The 17,878-nt window shown below is 50.0% G+C and overlaps 2 protein-coding genes across 3 annotated transcripts; both read right to left on the reverse strand.

The window, feature by feature from the left end:
* Positions 1 to 2,803: 2,803 nt before the first annotated feature.
* Positions 2,804 to 6,471, reverse strand: HOXB7 (homeobox B7). The gene is made up of 2 exons (XM_058041882.1): positions 6,069 to 6,471; positions 2,804 to 3,057 (listed from the first exon to the last, which is right to left on the reverse strand). The coding sequence occupies exons 1-2, from the start codon at positions 6,469 to 6,471 to the stop codon at positions 2,804 to 2,806; spliced, it is 657 nt and encodes a 218-aa protein (XP_057897865.1).
* A 2,470-nt stretch (positions 6,472 to 8,941) lies between these two features.
* Positions 8,942 to 15,138, reverse strand: HOXB8 (homeobox B8). 2 transcript variants are annotated; one of them, XM_058041879.1, is made up of 3 exons: positions 15,110 to 15,138; positions 9,901 to 10,322; positions 8,942 to 9,246 (listed from the first exon to the last, which is right to left on the reverse strand). In XM_058041879.1, exons 2-3 carry the CDS (start codon positions 10,316 to 10,318, stop codon positions 8,942 to 8,944), a joined length of 723 nt encoding a protein of 240 aa, XP_057897862.1. In that variant the 5' UTR covers positions 10,319 to 10,322; positions 15,110 to 15,138. The 2 variants fall into 2 exon arrangements, with proteins under 2 accessions (XP_057897862.1, XP_057897861.1); XM_058041878.1 differs by lacking the exon at positions 15,110 to 15,138 and having other exon boundaries at positions 8,942 to 9,249; positions 9,901 to 10,318.
* Positions 15,139 to 17,878: the final 2,740 nt, after the last annotated feature.

A 17,878-nucleotide genomic window follows, 5' to 3' on the forward strand; every position in this document is an offset into this window, starting at 1 on the left:
AAGTTCATGTTCACGGTTAGCAGTCCACATGACCGGCTCTGGCCAATCCCAGAACCCAGCCACTCATAAAGTTCTATCACAAAGTTGTAAATTTTCATAAAACAACAAGGAATTTATTGCATTTCTTCATGACCGGTTTAACAGCAGTCTTTTTCTTAGCCGCCATCTTTTTTTTTTTTTTTCTTTAACACAAAAATATATTTTTTAAAAATTACCAAAAAAAGGAGGTCGGGGATTTTTATTTTTTTTTCCATTTTTTCACCCCACTCACCCCACCCTTGACTTGGATATGGGGGGGGGGGGGTCGTTGGGGATTTTAAAAATGCAATAACGCCTGAAATTCGCGAACAATAAACCCCCCCCAGAATAAAGAGCTGCGGCTTTGGGAGGGATGGGGACGGGGACGGGCACAGTAAAACAGCGGGCTTCGCGATTTTGGGCTCATTTCCCTTTTTTTTGGGTCCCAATTGGCACCTTGGGGGCTCAGAGGGGCTGAAAGGAGCCTTGGGGGGTGGAATAAAGGCGGAAAAACCGCGGGATCGGCGCTCGGGGGGCCGCGAACCCCCCGGGACCCCGCCCTGTGTCCCCGGTGTCCCCCCGGTGTCCCCAGGGCGGATTTTGGGGTGTCCCGGCCCCCCCTTTGCCCTTTTCCCCTGGAATTGGCCTCAATTCCCGCTCGCCCGGGGAGGGGGGGGGCTCTGGGAGCAGCAGAGGGGGCAGAAAATTCTGGAATCTCTTTATTTTTCATTTATTTCACCCCCGCACCCCAACCTGGCTCTGCACCCAGTGGAAAAAAAAAAAAGGAATTTTCCCCTGATTTTCCCTGGATTTTCCTTGGATTTTTCCCTGGATTTTTCCCTGATTTTTCCCCTCGATTTCCCCCTGATTTTCCCCGGATTTTCCCCTCCAGGCGGGAATTCGGGGGGAAAAGCGGGCGAGCGGATCCTTTATTAATTACGGGATTTCCATAATTAGAGCCGGCAGCGAATCTGGGGGCGCGCAGCTCCCTGACGTGGCGCCGGATTTTGGGGATAAAAAATTAAATTTAATAATAAAATGTGCCCGGGGCTGTGGGAGGTGGAGAAGGAGCGAGGGGAGGAAGAGGAAGAGGAAGGTGCGGGGCTGCCATCTCCAGCTCCTCCCCGAGCTCCCTGAACTGGGGTTTATTTTGCTTATTTTATTATTATTTTTATTTTTATTTTATTTTTAAAAAGTCCCCTTCCCTGCGCATCTCGCCCAGTAAAATCCCGCGGAGCCTCCGCGCCTTTATGCGCAGAGGAAATAAATAAATAAATTTTAAAAATAAATAAATAAAATAAAATGAAAAAAAGGCGGGGAGGGGGAGAGCGCGGCCGAGGCGCAAGTGCTTAAATTGAAATTTCCTCGTATTTTGTTTTGCCCTGTTGATTTTTGTAAATTTCTTTTTTTTCCTTTCTCTCTTCTCCTCCTTCCCCCCGCGCGCACGTTTTAATTGCTTTAATTTATTTTATGCGCGCTTTGATGCTCGCCGTTATTTGGTGCTAATGAAAGAGTTGCAGTCCGCACTAAAGCCATTGAAGGGCGGAGGGAGAACCTTAAAAAAGAAAATAATAAATAAATAAAATGGCCAAAGGCGCGGCGGAATGGATCGGAGAGGAAGGGAACTGAAGCGAGGAGCGGGGAGATTATTTGGGGCCATTCGGGGTTCTTAAAATTCCTTTTTTTTTTTTTCTTTAAATTCCTTTTTTTTTTCTTTAAATTCCTTTTTTCCCCCGTTTTTGCCTTCCTCAGGAATAACCCAGCGCAAGCAGAGAGGGGACAGAACCCAGCCCGCGCTTCCAGAGCCCCGAAAATCAATTTTTGCTCAGGATTTTCACCAAATCTACAGAAAAACACCCAGATCTCCGATGGATCGGCTGTGCCAAAGCGAAGGAGAGAAATTTGGGTGGTAAACCGGGGTAAAAGGAAATTTCATCACCTTTATTCCAAAAAATGTGGGGGTTTATTTGTGTTTCATGAGGGAGGCACCCAAGGCGCTGCGGATTGTTGGAGATCTCCTTTTTATTTCGAAGAATAATAATCACAGACGAAGGAAAATAATAATAATATTAATAATAATTATTAATAACAAAAAAAAGCAACGCGCCGCCATTAAATAATTTGCTGCTTCGATATACAACATTTGACGTAGCACAATATTAATTCCACTGCTTTTTTCTCTTTTTTTTTTTAACTCCTTTATTTCCCCCCCCCCCCCCTTATAGACGAAGGTAAAAATGTCCACAGACAAAAGAACATCGCAAGGAGAAAAGAAAAGCTCAGAGGTTCCGGGGAGGAAGGAGGAATGATAATTCATATGTACAGGACTCTACGCGCTAAATGTGATTTGCATTCGGGCTTTCGGGTCACATTTTCTAGATTAAAGGTGCTAAACACGACCACGTTACTTCATAACCTCCCCACCCCCCAAAAAACCCCCAGTACACAGCCAAGTACAAATTACAGCGATTTACAAATTACTGCTGCTAGAGGGAGGCTCACACGGGAAAAACGCGTCTCTAAAGCCACACGGAATAGGTAGATATTCTATGGTACAAAAAGGAACAAAAATAACCCAAAAAAAGAGGCTCTAATATAGGTAGTATTTTTATATCAGTGTCATCAACACAAGTATCGCTCCTAGGGGTTTCATTATCGATGCGTTTATCATTCATTTTTATATATAGTCCTTTTTTGTGTGTGTTTTTTAACGCGTCTTTTCGCGTTTTTTTGCGTCTTTTCGCGTTTTTCGCGTTTTCCCCTCCTCTCGCTTCCTGCATCCACCTCACTCCTCCTCGTCCTCCTCGGCCTCTGCCTTTTCCTGCCCCGCCGAGCCGGGCCCGGCGCTTTTATTCTCCTTTTTCCACTTCATCCTGCGGTTCTGGAACCAGATTTTGATCTGGCGCTCGGTCAGGCACAGCGAGTGCGCGATCTCGATGCGGCGCCGCCGGGTCAGGTAGCGGTTGTAGTGGAACTCCTTCTCCAGCTCCAGCGTCTGGTACCGCGTGTAAGTCTGGCGGCCGCGCTTTCTGTCCGTCCCTGCCGGATAAACGCACATTTCGGTCACCTCAGGCCGTTTGGGTGGCATTTCATTCTTTTTCTTTTTTTTTTTTTTTTTTTTTTTTTTTGGCACAGCGCAAAATTTCTCCTCTTTGTGCCGCCCAACATCACGACCTGGGCCAGAATTTCCTTTAATTTTCAGGAATTTTAGGAATAATTTTCCTAAATTTTTTCCTGCTTTCCCAGTCTTTGCAGCCCCCCCCACCAAACATCCCCAAAATCCCCAAATTTTATTTTCCTCCCTCTCGGGGCCAGCGCGGCCTCCGAGCCAACAGCAAAGTTCACAAAGTTTCCTGCCCTCCCATCCCCCGAGCTCCTGCCTCGGCTTCCATCCAGACAGCACAAATTTGGGGATGATTTGGGGGGAAATGGGTGCGGGAACAGCCGGGCAGAGAGAGGAGAGGGGGAAATAGGGGAGACATCTCCTGCCCCACAAATCGCGGTGTTTGTCCTCTCCCCGATCGATCCGGAAGGTGTGAGATGCTTTCATTCATTCCAGGGGATATTTGGGGATTTTGGGGGGTTCTCAGAGGTTTTTTTTTCCCCTTTTTTGGGGTGCGAGGATGGGCAGAGCCCCAGCTCTGGCCCCACCTTGGCCACCGGCCCCGGCCGCCTTGGCAAGGGCCCCGCTCCTGATTTTCCCCTCCGCCCGACATTTCCTGGATTCCTGGTGGGGAATTATTCTGCAATCTGGTGTTTGTGATCACGGGGTGTAAACCCTGCTCGGAACGCGTTCTTCCCCCGGGCAGCAGCCCCCGCACTCCACATTTTCTCCTTTTTCACCCTTTTCCCCCCACAAAACTCAACCCCTTTTTTCTCCCCTTTCCATTTTTTTTTTTAATTCTTCTTTAAGAAGAAAACACCCAGTCATTAAAAGGAAAAGAAAAAAGGGGGAAAAAAAAGGAGGAAAAAAGGGGGAAACGGGCCTGGCTAAGCTGTAAAGTAAAAATGTGCGGGTCGTGGAATTCGGGCTGTAAAATGGGCCGAGGACAGAGAGAGCCATAAAGGCTGAATGGGGATGACATCTCTGTCTGCGCTGGGGACGGAATTCCTGCAGTGGGATCGCACCCCGGCCACCGGGAACGGGGGCTGCGAGGGCGGCACCCCCGCTTTTACACCCCAAATTGAGTTTTTCTGGTTTTAGCCTCAGCTGACCCCAGAACACGCGGATTTTTGGGGGTTTTTTTGGAGGTTTGCTGTGTTTCCGGCGCTGATCCTCGCAGCGCTGAAAGAGGAGAGAGCGGGGGGAGCTCCTTAAATCCAAAGGGGGATAAAAGCGCGGATGAAGTGTTTACGAGCAGAAATATTCAGTCTCTGATAAATCAGCTGTAAAGGCGGATGAGTGATGGGGCAGGTAATGGGGAGAGGTGACCACCAAACCAGAGCGAGGGGAGCTCCCGCCTGCCCGGAGCGCCCTGCCCCGGCTCCTGCGCTGCTCTCCGGCCCCCAGCGCTCCACGCGGGCCCTCCGCGGGTTTTCCGCGGCCGTGGAGCGCGGATGATGCTCTGGAGGTGTGGGTGGAAAAGGAGCTCAGGCTTTGTGTCCCTCACCCGTGCCCATCCCGGGCGGGGCAGCGGCGCCTCCCTGGCCCTGCTCGGCATCCCGGGGGAGTGAGGAGCCCCGGACACCGTGACCACGAGTGACCGCTGACACTGTGACCGGCCCCACGAGTGACCAAGGGCACCGTGACCAGCCCCAGGAGGGACCACGGGCATCCTGACCAACTCCGAGAGTGACCACAGGCACCGTGACCAGCTCCACGAGTGACCAAGGGCACCGTGACCAGCCCCAGGAGGGACCATGGGCATCCTGACCAACACCAAGAGTGACCACGGGCACCGTGACCAGCCCCAGGAGTGACCACTCACACTGGGACCAGCCCCAGGAGTGACCGTGGACACGGTGACCGACCCCAGGAGTGACCACTCGTACAGTGAGCAGTCCCAGGAGTGACCATGGGCATCCTGACCAGTCCCACGAGTGACCATTTACCCAGTGACCGGCCCTACGAGTGACCATGGCCACCGTTACTGGCCCCACGAGTGACCATGGACACCCTGACCAGCCCCAGGAGTGACCATGGGCAGTGACCAGCCCCAGGAGTGACCACGGGCACCGTGACCAGCCCAATGAGTGACCACGGGCACCCTGACCGGCCCCAGGAGTGACCACGGACACGGAAGGGGTCCCAGCCGGGCCCCGGGGGCAGCGGGGCCGCTCCGGGCCCCCTCCCGGGCGGGACAAAGGCATATTTATTAATGAAAGGGATATTTATTAATGAGAGGAACATTTATGAATCGTTAATTGACGTTAACGCCCCGGCACGGAGCACGGGGGCACCAGAGGCTCCGGAGGGTCGGGACGGGCGCGGGGCCCCCCGGAGCCCCCCAGCTCCAAAAGGGATTTCCACGGGGGATTGGGGACAGAACGCGCCCCCTTTACCCGACATCCATCCCTCCCTCCATCCCTCCATCCGTCCGTCTGTCCGTCCCCGTGCCGCCGGGCTGGCGCTGTCACCGCTCGCGGTTTCCTGGAGCGGGGATTGAGGCGCCGCTCCGCTGACCGGGACACCCCAAATAAACCCCCCGAGCCCTCGGAGCGCCCCCCGTGCCGAGTGTGACCCCCCGCTCCCCGGTCCGTCCGCACCGCTCCAGCCTGCGCGCACACAGCAGAAGGGGCTGGCCATGATCGCGGCGGCTCCGTCCGTCCCTTCCCGGACAGACAGACAGACAGACACGGCCGCGATGAATATTTACAGCCCAACGCGGGTTTATGGCTGGGAGGGGGGGACAGGAGGGGCTGGGGGTGCGCTGCTCCCCCCCCCCCCCCCTTTCCAACAGCGAAACGTCACCAAAGGAGTTGGGAACGACCCCCCCCCCCACCCTCCCCATCCTCCTCCTCCTCCTCCTCCAGCGAACAACTCCCACTCCCCCCACCCCCAAACCCCCTCGGCGGACCCTCCCCTCTCCCCTCTCCCCTCTCCCCGTTACCTGCGCTCCGCATCCAGGGGTAGATTCGGAAGTTGCCGCTGTCTCCGGGCAGCTCCGGCTCCCCGCGCTCCGCTTTGCCGCAGCCCGGCTTGGCCGCGTCCCCCGCGCACATCACGGGCAGGCTCTGCTCGAAGGCCGAGCAGGGCACGCTGAAGGAGCCGGGCTCCAGCCCGTAGCCCTGCGCGTACACGCTGGGGGGCTGCGGGTGCACCGAGCTGCCCCCCGAGTAGAGGCCGGGCATGGAGGCGGCGAAGGGAGGCGTGGACGCGGCCCCATAGCCCGCGCGTTGGCCGCCGGAGGCGAAAGCGCAAGAAGTTTGCTCGGGGAACGCTCCGGACGGGAAAACCGAACTTGCGGCTTGATATTTGGAAAATAAAGCGTTGGCATAATACAATGAACTCATAATTTGGCCGGGTGATTTGTAGGTCGGGACGTTTTAGTGTCGGTTTTACGAGGTACCGTGATATATTGCGGAATTAGAGTCCAGATTTACACCAAAAAGGAGCCTTTTTCCTCCCGGCCCCGGTGACGCGCGGGCACGTGGCCGCGGCGGCGCCAATCGGCGCCCGCCCCCTCCTCGGGGGCACGGGACTGCGCGGCCGGATTTATAAAATATGATAAATAATTGATGCCCTATAAAACCCCGCGCGAGCCCTGCTGCGAGGGGCGAAATCGTGCCGGAGTCGATAAGCAACCTGTAATCAGTTTTCAGCTCGGAGCGAGGGGAGAAAGGGGGGGAAAAATGAAAAAAAAAACTCAAGAAAATCCATGGAAAAGGGGAGGGGGTTGCGAGCACGCTGCTGCCGAAGCAGCGAGGCTCTCTCGGTCTCTCTCTGCCAGAGGAGAGCGAAGGGAGTTCTATTTGTCCCTTTATCGATCCCGTCTGAATTTCCCTCCTTCGCACCATTTCCTCGTCTCGCAGCTACTTTTTCTGCGGACTTGTCCATCATTCCCTCCCCTCCCCCCGTGACCCTCGCCCCCTCCTCAACCCCCCCCACCCCCCCCAAAAAAAAAAAAAAAGAAAAAAGAAAAAAGAAAAAAGAGACAAATGTCTCATTGATCCCTAATAGTTCCAAGCTTTTTTTTTTTAATTATTATTATTATTTTCCACCCCACAAATGCCATTGAGCTCCGGATCTGATTTATCCCAGCGCCACCGAGCTGGCATTCGCTGCTCTCGTCGGCGAAAATAAAGGAAATTAAAGCGCGCAGGGACGGCTCGTTCCACGCGTCAGCGCTTCCGCGGGGCTCGGGGCCGGAGCCGAGCGGCTGCCCCCATTGAATCCCTGCTGTAGAGGCACAGAAACCACCCAAAACCGCGATTTGAGTCCTTTTTTAAATTATATTTTTTATTCTGCGCGGCCGCGGCCGGGGCGGGATGGGGAGGGGGCGCGCAGAGGAATCCGAAGGCAGGAAAAGCAGACAATGGGGCGCGCTCTCCTTCCCCAAGGTGACGAGCATCCATCCCCGGCCGCGGCTCAGCTGCGCCCCGCACAAAGCGAGCCCAGGAGCGCCCCGGGGCAGGGCGCGAGCAGAAAAAGGGGAAAAAGCCGCAAAAATCCCCAAAAAAACGCCGCGAATTCACCGGAGGTTACCTGCAGCGGGGGCTCCAGGAGCTGTCACAGCCGGGAGGAGGAGGAGGAAGAGGAGGAAGAGGAGGAAGAGGAGCAGGGCCCTTCTCCTCCCCGGCCCCTGCCCTGCCCGGCCCGGCCGAGCTTTTCTCCTTTTTGTCCGCGCACAAATTTTTGAGTTTTTATTTCCTTTTCTGTGCGGGGGGAAGCGGAGCGGGGCTGAAAGAATGATGTCACGGAATTCTCGCTCGTAAACTTTATTGTAACTTTTCTTCCGCCGCTTCCAGGTTTAGACAATAGAACAAAGTGGTGAAAGAACAACAAAATATAGCATTAGTTCCCCCAATAAAGTAATTCACGTATACAGTATACATTCTTTTTCACAGTTAACCTAAAGATCACTTTACAACTTGCTCCACTGTGCGCATGCTAACTAAAGGAGAGAAAAACGCCATTTTTTGCTTTTTTTTTTGCTTTTTTTTCCCTTTTTTTTTTTCCTTATGGAAGAGACATTGAAAAATTGGAAAAAAAAGGAAAAAAAAAAAAAAAACAAACAGCTAACCGAGGCAAAGAAGAGGAGAGAGAAATAGGGAGATAACTATAGCATAAATAGGCAGTTTCATGTTGTTGGGATGTTTGTCTCAATAGCTACCTCCAGTACATACAGATAAAATCACAACGAAAACCAGGGCCGGGATGCGAACTAAAACTCAAATTAAAGCAAAAAAAAAACCAAACCCAAAACCCCAATAATAATAAAAAAGTGCACAAATGTAATATCACATAACTCCTCTAGCGCTGAAAGCTATGTTAACCAACCCACCCCCCACGCCCCCGGAAAGAAGAGAGAGACAGCGAGAGAAGGACAGAGAGAGAGAGAGAGAGAGAGAGAGAGGATTTCACAGTCATGTTTTACAGAAGCTATTGCGTTACACTACCGCTAGTTAATAACTGGCAAAAGGCAGCGAGGGCCGGCGGAGCCTCCCGCCTCCCGCTCATTGTACCGCGGAGCGTCGGCGCAGCGCTGCTCGCAGCGATATTGTTTTACGGCAATAAAAGGGGTTGGGGTTTTTTTTGTGGGGTTTTTATCTTTTTTTTTTTTTTTTGTGGTGTGTTTTTTTTTTTTTTTTTCCTTTTCTCTTTTCTGCGCTTTGTTTTTCTGGGTTGTTGTTTTGTGTGTGTGTGTGTGTGTGTGTGTGTGTGTGTGTCCCCAGCCCTCCCTTACACCGACTGCCATTAACGGGGGGCTCGGGGGCTCCTCCACCCCGGCAGCGCTCGCCCTTTCAGTCCTCAAAAATCCCTTTACTTCTTGTCCGCCTTCTGTGCTTCCCCTTCCTCGTCCGCGTCCTGGGCCCTTTCCATTTTCTGTTTTTCCAGTTCCTCCTGCTCGCATTTGCTGCTGGGAAACTTGTCTTTGTTGTTCTCCTTTTTCCATTTCATCCTCCTGTTCTGGAACCAGATTTTGACCTGCCTCTCTGTCAATCCCAGGGCGTGCGAGACCTCGATCCTCCGTTTGCGGGTCAGGTAGGGATTAAATAGAAATTCCTTCTCCAGCTCCAGCGTCTGGTAGCGGCTGTAGGTTTGCCTCCCCCTCCTGCGTCCGGCGGCTGCTGGGGGATGGATGGCGAAGGTTGCGGTGGGAGAGGGGGGGGAAAAGCAGAGAAGGAGCTTGAGAAAAACACAAACCAGGCTCGGGGAGAGGCGGCGGCAGCGCCGGGGAGGGCAGAGAGGGAATTCCGAGTTCCAGGGGGGAGACGGAGCCCCGGGAAGGGAAGGGAAAGGGGAAGGAGAGGAGGGGAAAGGGGGGGGTCACGCTCAGCCCACCCCGGCAGCCCGGCTGGAGCTGCGCTTTGCACGCTGATTATCGCCCCCAGATCCCCCCAAAAAACACCCCCCAAATTAAAATAAATTAAAATCTGCGGCCCTGCAGCGCGGCAGAGAGCCCGGAGCGAGCGGCCAACAGAAACGAAGGGGCTTTTTGAGGCTATAAAAGTGCCATAAACTTTAGGGACGCTTCCTCCCACAGAAAGCCCGGCTCGCTCAGCCCCCAGAAGAAAAGCTCTCCTTCAGGGTAATTAAACTATAAAGCAATTTACAAGTGCAAAAGTTTACCCCCGTAAAGCACTAAAATACGAAATAAAAGAGCCAGGCAGCCAAAGAAAGGACGGGGTGCGGGGTGGGGGGACAGAAAGAAAAGCAAAAATCCGACAACAAAACGCAGAAAGAAACGCGGAGGGGCGGTCGCGGAGCCGGGGGCTCACCTTGCGGTCGCATCCAGGGGAAGAGCTGCGTGGGAGAAGGGCTCTGCTCCGAGCTCTCCGCCTCCTCGGCCAGGCCGCCGGCCAGCTTGCAGTCCGCGTACTGCACCAGCTCGGGCTCCTGCGGCCCGAACAGGCTCTGCCGCTGCAGCGGCTCGTAGCCGTAGAAGTTGCCCGGCTCGCCATGGCACGCCACGGCGCACGGGTTCTGCTGGTACGGCGCGCCCGAGAGCGACGAGGCGCCGTGGTAGAAGTCCTGCAGCTGCGGCGGGGGCTGGAAGGTGCCCCCCGCGCCGGGGCCGTACACCACCGTGGGTCTGCCCCCCAGATCCTGCGCGAAGCCGCAGTCGTAGTAATTGGGGCGCAGGGAGTCGCCGGTTTTGTACTTGGAGAAGAGTGAGTTGACAAAATAGGAGCTCATTTTAATTTCAATCGCGGTGGTTGTTGGTTTTTTTTTTTTTTCCCCTCTTCCTCCTCTCTCTCCTCCTTTTTATTTTTTTTTTAAGCAGCCGGAAAAAAAAAATTTAAAAATATTCAAAATTCGCCCCCGCAACAAACCAGACCGCGAGAGTCTATTACCGCAAAAATATTTTTTTCTCTTCCTTTTTTTTTTTTTTTTTTTTCTGAGCAGGCAGCAAAAAAAAAAAAAAAAAAAATTAAAAAAATATTAAAAAAAAATCACCCCAACAACAAACCAGACCACGAGAATCTATTAGCGAAAAAAAGAAAGCGCTAAGATGCTAAGCAACGGCAGTTTGCGATTTCCAGGAATATAAAAGGAGGATATAATCAAAACTCTAAGCCTGCATGATATTGAATTCTTTCCTCCCCCCCCACCCCTAAAAAAAAAAAAAAAAAAATCGCCACTTAAAGAGTTCTCGCTTTACATTTCCAAGAAGAGATGCCAGTTCATAAACAGTTTTCAGTGATTTACTTCGGCGCAAATGAGTTGTTTCATATTTTGCAGTGTCTTTTCATGATCATTTGCATCTATTACCAAAACCTCATCCTATTGGCTTCTCCTTGCTCCGCACGGACCCGGCACCGCATGATTGTGAGAGGAAGAGTGTGGGAGAATAAAGGAGGAAAAGCGAGCGAGGGGGAGGGAGGGAGAGGGGAAGGGAGAAGGAGGTGGGGTGAATATACGGATTAAATATGTTTAACTACCCCCATTAATGAGGTATCGCTCGCCTCACAACAAATCACGCACCCAGACCACCCAAAAGATTGATTTTTGGGGAGTGCTGGAAAATTAAAGAGGAGCGCTCGCAGTCGTTAATTTCGAAATTTTAACGAGGCAGTTTTAGCCTTTTTAAATGTCAGGGTCGCTTTGGAAAACTGTAAAAGAACACGATTTAATTGCTACCAGTTTTAAAAGGTCCTATAAATGTAATTGGTATTTTAATACAAGTTATCAAATCATACAGCTTCTTATCCTAAACATATTTTAAAACAAACGAGGTAGTCATATTTAACATTTTAATGATCAATTTCCTTATTATTGATAAAGGTTTAACTATCGCGTGAAGGGAATTGCGTTTGTAATAGCCCCAAAAAAGGCCGTAAAGTGTTTAACAAACTATAAAGCGCCATAAAGCCGGGGATGTTGTTGTTGTTTATGCCGCACTCCATAAAAGCCGCTCGGCTTTTACGAGCGCGCATAAACGCGGGGCTTTGCTCGGGAGCCTTGCGCGGCCGCGGAGGTGCCGATATTGAGGCGAAACCATCGCGGTTTTTCATCTAGAACATCGGCTTTGCTGCCTCCTCCTCCCCTTCCTCCTCCTCCTCCTCCTCCTCCTCCTCCTCGCTGGGGATGACTCAAAACTCCAAATTTGGGGCTCCCATCGCCCCCTCCCCTGCAGCCCCACCTCGCCCCCTCAACTTCCACTTCTTCATTTCGCCCTTCTTCATTTCATCCTCTTTTAATTTCGTTTTTTCAATTTTATTTTTAATTCCATTTTTAATTCCATTTTCTAAATTTCATTTCCCCCCCCCCCCTTTTTTTTCCTCCCCAGGGTAAAACCCGGCGGGGCGAGGCGGGGAGAGAGAGGGGAGAGCAGAGAAATTTTCCCTTTTATTGGCGTTTGGCGAGAGCGGAGCCGGAGTTGCCCCTCGGATGCCAGCGCTGCAATTTCGCAGCGCCGGGAACACACAGGGGGTAGATTTGGAAATTCATTTCTCGCACTCAGCAAATATTACCCAGGCGTTTCTCGGTTAATAACGGCGCGGACCCTCCCAGCCCCGGCCCCCCAGAGCCCCCCGCAATTCCAGACGGGTTTTCCAGCCTTTCCAGCCTCTCTTCTCCTCCTCAGTTTGGGTTTTTTCCCCCCGTTTTGCCCCGCCTGGGTTTGTGCTGTTTCCCCATCGCCTCCGCCCGAGCGGGGCTGGAGGCAAAAACTGAATTTTAGGAGGGTTCCGCTCCACTTGAGGCACAAAATTCAACCTCCGTTGCACGAAAAAGGAGGGGAAAGTTGAAATATTTAAGTTTTTCTACCTTGGTTTGAAAGCAAATATAAAAATCCTCAGTGGGGAAAGGCAGGGAGCGAAGGAAGGCAGAAAAGAAGAGGGGAAAAAAAGACAGAAAACCGAGATAGCAACGGAATAAAACTTTAAAGGCATCCTTAGAGAAATAATTTAAGTAAATACGCTTCCTTTATTTTGCGCGGGGATAATTCCAGCCGAGCCTAAGAGCCTTTCGCAGTAATTATTGCTGCTGGAGCACTTGCAGCGCTATAATTAAAGCTTTTCTCGCCCCTCTAAAACACGAGTTAACATTTTCTTTTTTCTCCCCACTTTTATTGCCTATCGAGCAGGTTTGGGTTTCATAAAACCGTCAAAAAAAAAAAAAAAATCCCCGAAAATGGTGCGGAGAAGCAAACAGAGATTTGGAACCTGGCAAAGGGGAGATGCTGGAATATCCAGGGGGGGAAAGAAAATAAAATGGGAACGGGATCGATGAAGTGAATTCGGGGCAGAAGTTTCCCCTCCCGAAGTTGGGGAAGGGGAAAAGGGGAGGAATTGGGGAATTTGGGCTGGGAAAGGAACATTTGGGCCAAGAGCGGGAGGATTTGGGTGCCCAGCAAAGCCCAGAAATCAAGGAGCTGATCCTAAATCATCGCGGCTCCCGATGAAAGGAAAATGTTTCCATTCCAAGGAAAACCGAGCGGGAGCGCGGCGTGGGTGTCGGGCAGAGATAATTTATAAACACCAGCGGAGGAAAAGATTTATTGGGAATTCATAAGGCAAAAAAAAAAAAAAAAAAAAAAAAATTAAAAAAAAAATGGAAGAGCCTCAAATCCCTTCCTCGCTAAACCTCAAGTTTGCTCCGCTCTGCCTCTCGCCGAATGCACAGGGGCGAGATTTTTCTTCATTTCGCTCATTTATTTCTGTTTGCGCTCGTATTTCACGTCGCGGCGATGAAACGGAGCCTCGAGATGCCGAAACTTTGCCTCTTAAAACAAGATTTTCCACCCTGCGGGCTGGAATTGTTCCGCCCTCACCCAAAATCTCGATTTTTGGAGCGGAGGGAGCGGTTCCTGGTGGAACTTGGGAGCAATTCTCGGTCAGGGAAAGAAACCCCGTTTATACCGATTTGAAAGAAAACCCATCTTGAAATTATTGCGGCAGTTTGTAGCGGAAGAATTTACAACATCTGAGTAAATTTTTTGCCTCGTAATTCTGAGGAATCAAAGGCCGGAATCAAAGTGAACTGGTGGAGTTAAAAGTTGACATTATTGCCTCCGCATCGGGGGTATATTTGTATGTGTCCCAAACCTCGGTGGTTTAAGAGCATTTTGGGTTCATTTACTCGTTTGTGGCATTTAAAAAAATATTTCTGAAGCTGTTAAAGTTAAGAATTCGAGCGAAGAGCGTCAGCAGTGCCAAAAGATGGGGCGGCCGCGCCAGAAATGAGTGTTCAACTTCTGAAAGAAACAAATGCTCTTGTTTTGTTGCATGGTTGAGTTGGTTTTTTTTTATTTTATTTAATTTTTTCTTTTTTTTTTTATCCTGCGGTGGCTGGGATTATAAAACACATAAAATATCGAGCGGGGAAGGCGCAGATCATCCTAATGGCCGAGAGGAAAAATATTGTCCCGGCTCTGCGCGTCCCTTTCCCCCCGAAACCTTCTTTTCTCAACCCCGCACACGTAAATCTGCGGGCCTGGGGTAATTTCAGCTGTCCTCCCACCTCCGGAGCGGCACAAAACAAAACCCGGCTCTTTTTTATTCCCTTTTAAACGAACATTTAGCTGGGATGCGCGCCCCACATCTCAGCGCAGCTCCTCGGCCGCGCTGCCGCGGTGTTTTTCCCCTTCCCAGCCTCACATAATTTAGCCTGGATCAAAAAAAAAAAGAGGAGATGTAAGCTATAAACCGGGCAAACCAGCGATAATTAACCCAATATTTTACCTAATGGGATCAAGGTGTTCGCGCCCGGGGGGCGCCTCTAGCGTGGAGCGACGGCTCCACCTCGCGGCCGCGCGCGGAACTTCAGGCGGAGCCTCCCGGCGGGGGGAAACCCAAAAAAAGGGAAAAAACATCAAAATCAAGAATTTCATCCTCGCCGGCAGGATAAAAAGGCTTCAAAAATACAAAAAGAAAAGAAAGAGAGGGAGGGAGGAAAAGAGGAGGAAAACGAGAATGAGGGTTTTTTTTGTCGCCCTCTTCGCCTCGCTGGAGTTCTCTCAAAGTGCGGCAATAAAAAAATAAAATTTAAAGAGAAAAAAGAGGCGAAGTGGGCTCGCTTTTGAAACGCGCCATTGTTTCAAATTCCGAGACTAAACAATTGGTCATTCTGCTGCCCGGGAGGCGCGGGGGGGCACGACCGGGGCTGTAAAGTCATCAAGAGCTTCCCCAGCCCAGACGTCTCGCCAGAACTTGGAGAGTGCGAGCGCTGGGGGTGCCTTCTGTGCCAGCGTTGTTGTTGTTGTGTGCAGGCCTGGAATTGCTTTAAAGGGAGGGGAAATAAAAAAGAAAAAAAAGGTTAAAAAAAAAAAAAAGAAACAAAAAAAGAAGAAAGAACAAAGGGAATCGTCCCGAGCACTGGATTTTCACGGCATCTGCAAGGGGAGAATAAATTAGCGAAAGTCCCTCCCCGGCTTTTCTTTTTTTAAATCCCCAATTCTGATTTTTTTTTTTTTGAGCTGCCCCTCCATCACTAAAAAAAAAAAAAAAAAAAGGAAAAAAGTAGAAAAATAAAATAAAAATAAAATAAAAATTAAAAAAAATAAAAATAAAGTAAGAAGAGGGGAAGCTGTTGAGGGGCAGCCCGAGCGCTTTTCCGCGCGGGGCTTCCCCGCTCCTCGCAGTAATTTAGGAGTTCCTGAAAGTTTTCTTGCGCTGTTTCCTTTACAGCCGCTCAGTTCCTTAACCTTCAGAAATTTATACCCTATAAAGTTTTATAGCGGTCATATTCTTTTATGGCAGCGCGCTGCGCTGAATTTTCCTTTCTTTATGACAAGTTCCTTCCCTTTCTCTCCCTTCCCTCCTCGAGCTCCAAAATTCTTCCTTCTTCTTTTCTTCTTCTTTTGTTTTCTTTTCAGGGCTGCCCCAAAGAAAGGAGATTTTTTTTCCCCCCCCCTAAAGAAGTGAAATATTGCCCCTTTGGAGCGGCCCATTTTGTTAAAAATTACCGGGCAGGAGATTCCGGGTCCTGCTCCTGTTCCCGAGCGGGACTCTGGGCTTGTTCGGTGATTTTAATTGTTGTTATTTTTATTTTTTTTTTTTAATATAAAACAGTTTTCCGGGCTCTTGAGGGCTTCATAAGCGATAAAAACTCACAGGAATTTCGGAAGGGAATCGCAGGAATCGCTCCTGGAAAAGGAACCGCGCGTCCAAGCCGAGGTGACGCCGAGCGGGGAGGCAGGGTGGCGGTTTTGGGGTTTTTTGGGGTTTTTTGGGGGTTTTTTGGGGGTTTTTTGGGGTTTGGGGGATTTTTTGTGGATTTTGGGTTTTTTGGGGTTTTTTGGGGTTTTTTTTGTTTTTGTTTTGTTTGTCAATCTTTTCGGGAAAAGTTTTTCCATGGGCGAGAGGCGAATAAAGCGAGGAAAGGCAGAAAATCCACTTTGAGCCTTTTCCCCTCAGGCTGGGGCGGGAATAAAAAGAGATGAAAACTCCAAAAATAAAAATTAAACCCGCGATCAAGGGGCAAAGGTGGCCCCAAGCTCGGGTGCCAGAAATTAAAATAAAATCAATAATTTTAGTTTTGAAACATTCGGGAGCACAGAAAGTTCGGGTGGGACCCAGCAAACACTTGCTGCTCCCCAGTTGGATTATTTTGGAATTACTTTGGAATTGTTTTGGAATTATTTCGGAATTATTTCCACTTCTCCTGGGCTGATTTTTGGGAATCTGAACCTCAAAAAAAGGAGGAAAAACCAAGGCGGGAATAATTGCGGGATTTGGGGGGAGGAACACAAAGACAGAGCGCTGCTCGTTGTTCTAAAATCGATTTTTATTCTGGAGCATTAAAACATCTCTGAAAATACATCCGGGCCGATGCTACAGAAAACAAAAATTTTACAACATTTTCTGGGTTTTTTTTTCTTATTTTCTCTTTTTTTTTTTTTTTTTTTTAATATTTTTTCCTAATAAAATCAGCTAACATCTTCCACTCTATTCTCAAAGAACCTCATCGTCGTCATCTTAAAAATATCCGCTCTTTAGCACAGCTCTAAGGAAAAGTGAGAAAAATCCGCTCCTAAACCCCGGCGGCCGAAACATCGAGGAACTCGTGGGAAATGAAAATTGAGGAGGATTTGGGCAAATCCGGGCTCCGCTGGGGACGCCAGGGGTTCGGGGAGAACCGAACCGAGCTGGCAAATTCAGCTCACACAGCGTTTCCCACCCGTTTTAATCCATTTAATCGCTTTTTAAAAAAATAAATCAGCATTTAGAGAAATCTCCCCGCTAAAATGCCTCAAAATTTGAATTTTTTTTAGCTCAATTTTTAAACCCAGAGCGAAGTTTGGGTGGAGCAGAACTCCCTCCGGCAGCACAAGGGTTAAACTCGGGAGCAGCTTCGGGCTGGAAAGTTTTGCACGAGAAAAACCCAAAATGTGAAACCCCAAAAATGAAACGAATTTCGGGGGGATTCTCTCGAACCTTTCAGCTCTGGTTTCGCTTCGATGGGGGAGATAATTTGGGTTTTTTGGGGGGTTTTGGGGGTTTTTTGAGCGGGTTTGGAGCGGCGGAAATTTCAGCGCAGCTCCTCGGGTTTTATCTCGGGATCGCGGAGGGAGGGGGAGGAAAAAATAGGAAAGAACCAGAAAAAAAAAAAAAAACCAGAAAAAAACCCCAGAAAAAAAGAGCAGGAGCGGTTAAAAAACTGCAAATCCGCGGAATTTCGCTATCGCGGCCGCCCAGAGCGGCCCCGCTGATAAAACTTTCCCTGGAAACAGATTTGGGCTGGTTCCTCCTGATAAACTGCAGGAAAAAATTTGACTTTTCTGTGCTTTTTTCACCCCCTCTGTGCCCATCCCGGAGCTCCTCAAAAGCCTCAAAGTCCGAATTCCGCGCACGGACCAAACTGGAGAAGTTTATTTCCATTTTTAAAAAAAATTTTTAGTTTTTTTTTTTTTACAGCCACTACCAACGCTCAACTCTTCGAAAAACTTTTTTTTTTCTTTTTTTTGTTTGTCTGTTTTTAAATTGAAAAATAAAAATATTAAAAATAGGAATGAGAATGCACAGCACGGACAGGAACACGAGCACGAACACGGGTCACGAACACCCACACGGAACCGAGCTGAACTAAACCCCCCCCTGCCCTCCCCGCCCTCCCGAACCCCAAAATCGCCCCAAAAAGAGACAAAAACAACCCCAAGCCCCGGCCTGGATCCGCGCTGCAGCCTCGGGGTGAGGATGAGGATGAGGATGGAGGAAACCTCGGGAAATCCGCGCTGGAAGCGACCAAAAATCCCCCGAGCCCGGCGCGTTCAAGTATCCAAAAATCAGAATTTAAAATAAACCCGGGCTGGGC

This window comes from Melospiza georgiana, chromosome 28, assembly GCF_028018845.1.
Source record: "Melospiza georgiana isolate bMelGeo1 chromosome 28, bMelGeo1.pri, whole genome shotgun sequence".
NCBI classification, from domain to species: domain Eukaryota; kingdom Metazoa; phylum Chordata; class Aves; order Passeriformes; family Passerellidae; genus Melospiza; species Melospiza georgiana.

Bases quoted from the DNA above. Each gene is read 5' to 3' on its own strand.
- HOXB7 (XM_058041882.1), bottom strand. From the start codon at position 6,471: ATGAGTTCATTGTATTATGCCAACGCTTTATTTTCCAAATATCAAGCC. The intron at 3,058-6,068 runs GTAACGGGGAGA...TTTATCCGGCAG, and splicing joins CCCCTGGATGCGGAGCGCAG to GGACGGACAGAAAGCGCGGC.
- HOXB8 (XM_058041878.1), bottom strand. From the start codon at position 10,318: ATGAGCTCCTATTTTGTCAACTCACTCTTCTCCAAGTACAAAACCGGC. The intron at 9,250-9,900 runs GTGAGCCCCCGG...TCCATCCCCCAG, and splicing joins CCCCTGGATGCGACCGCAAG to CAGCCGCCGGACGCAGGAGG.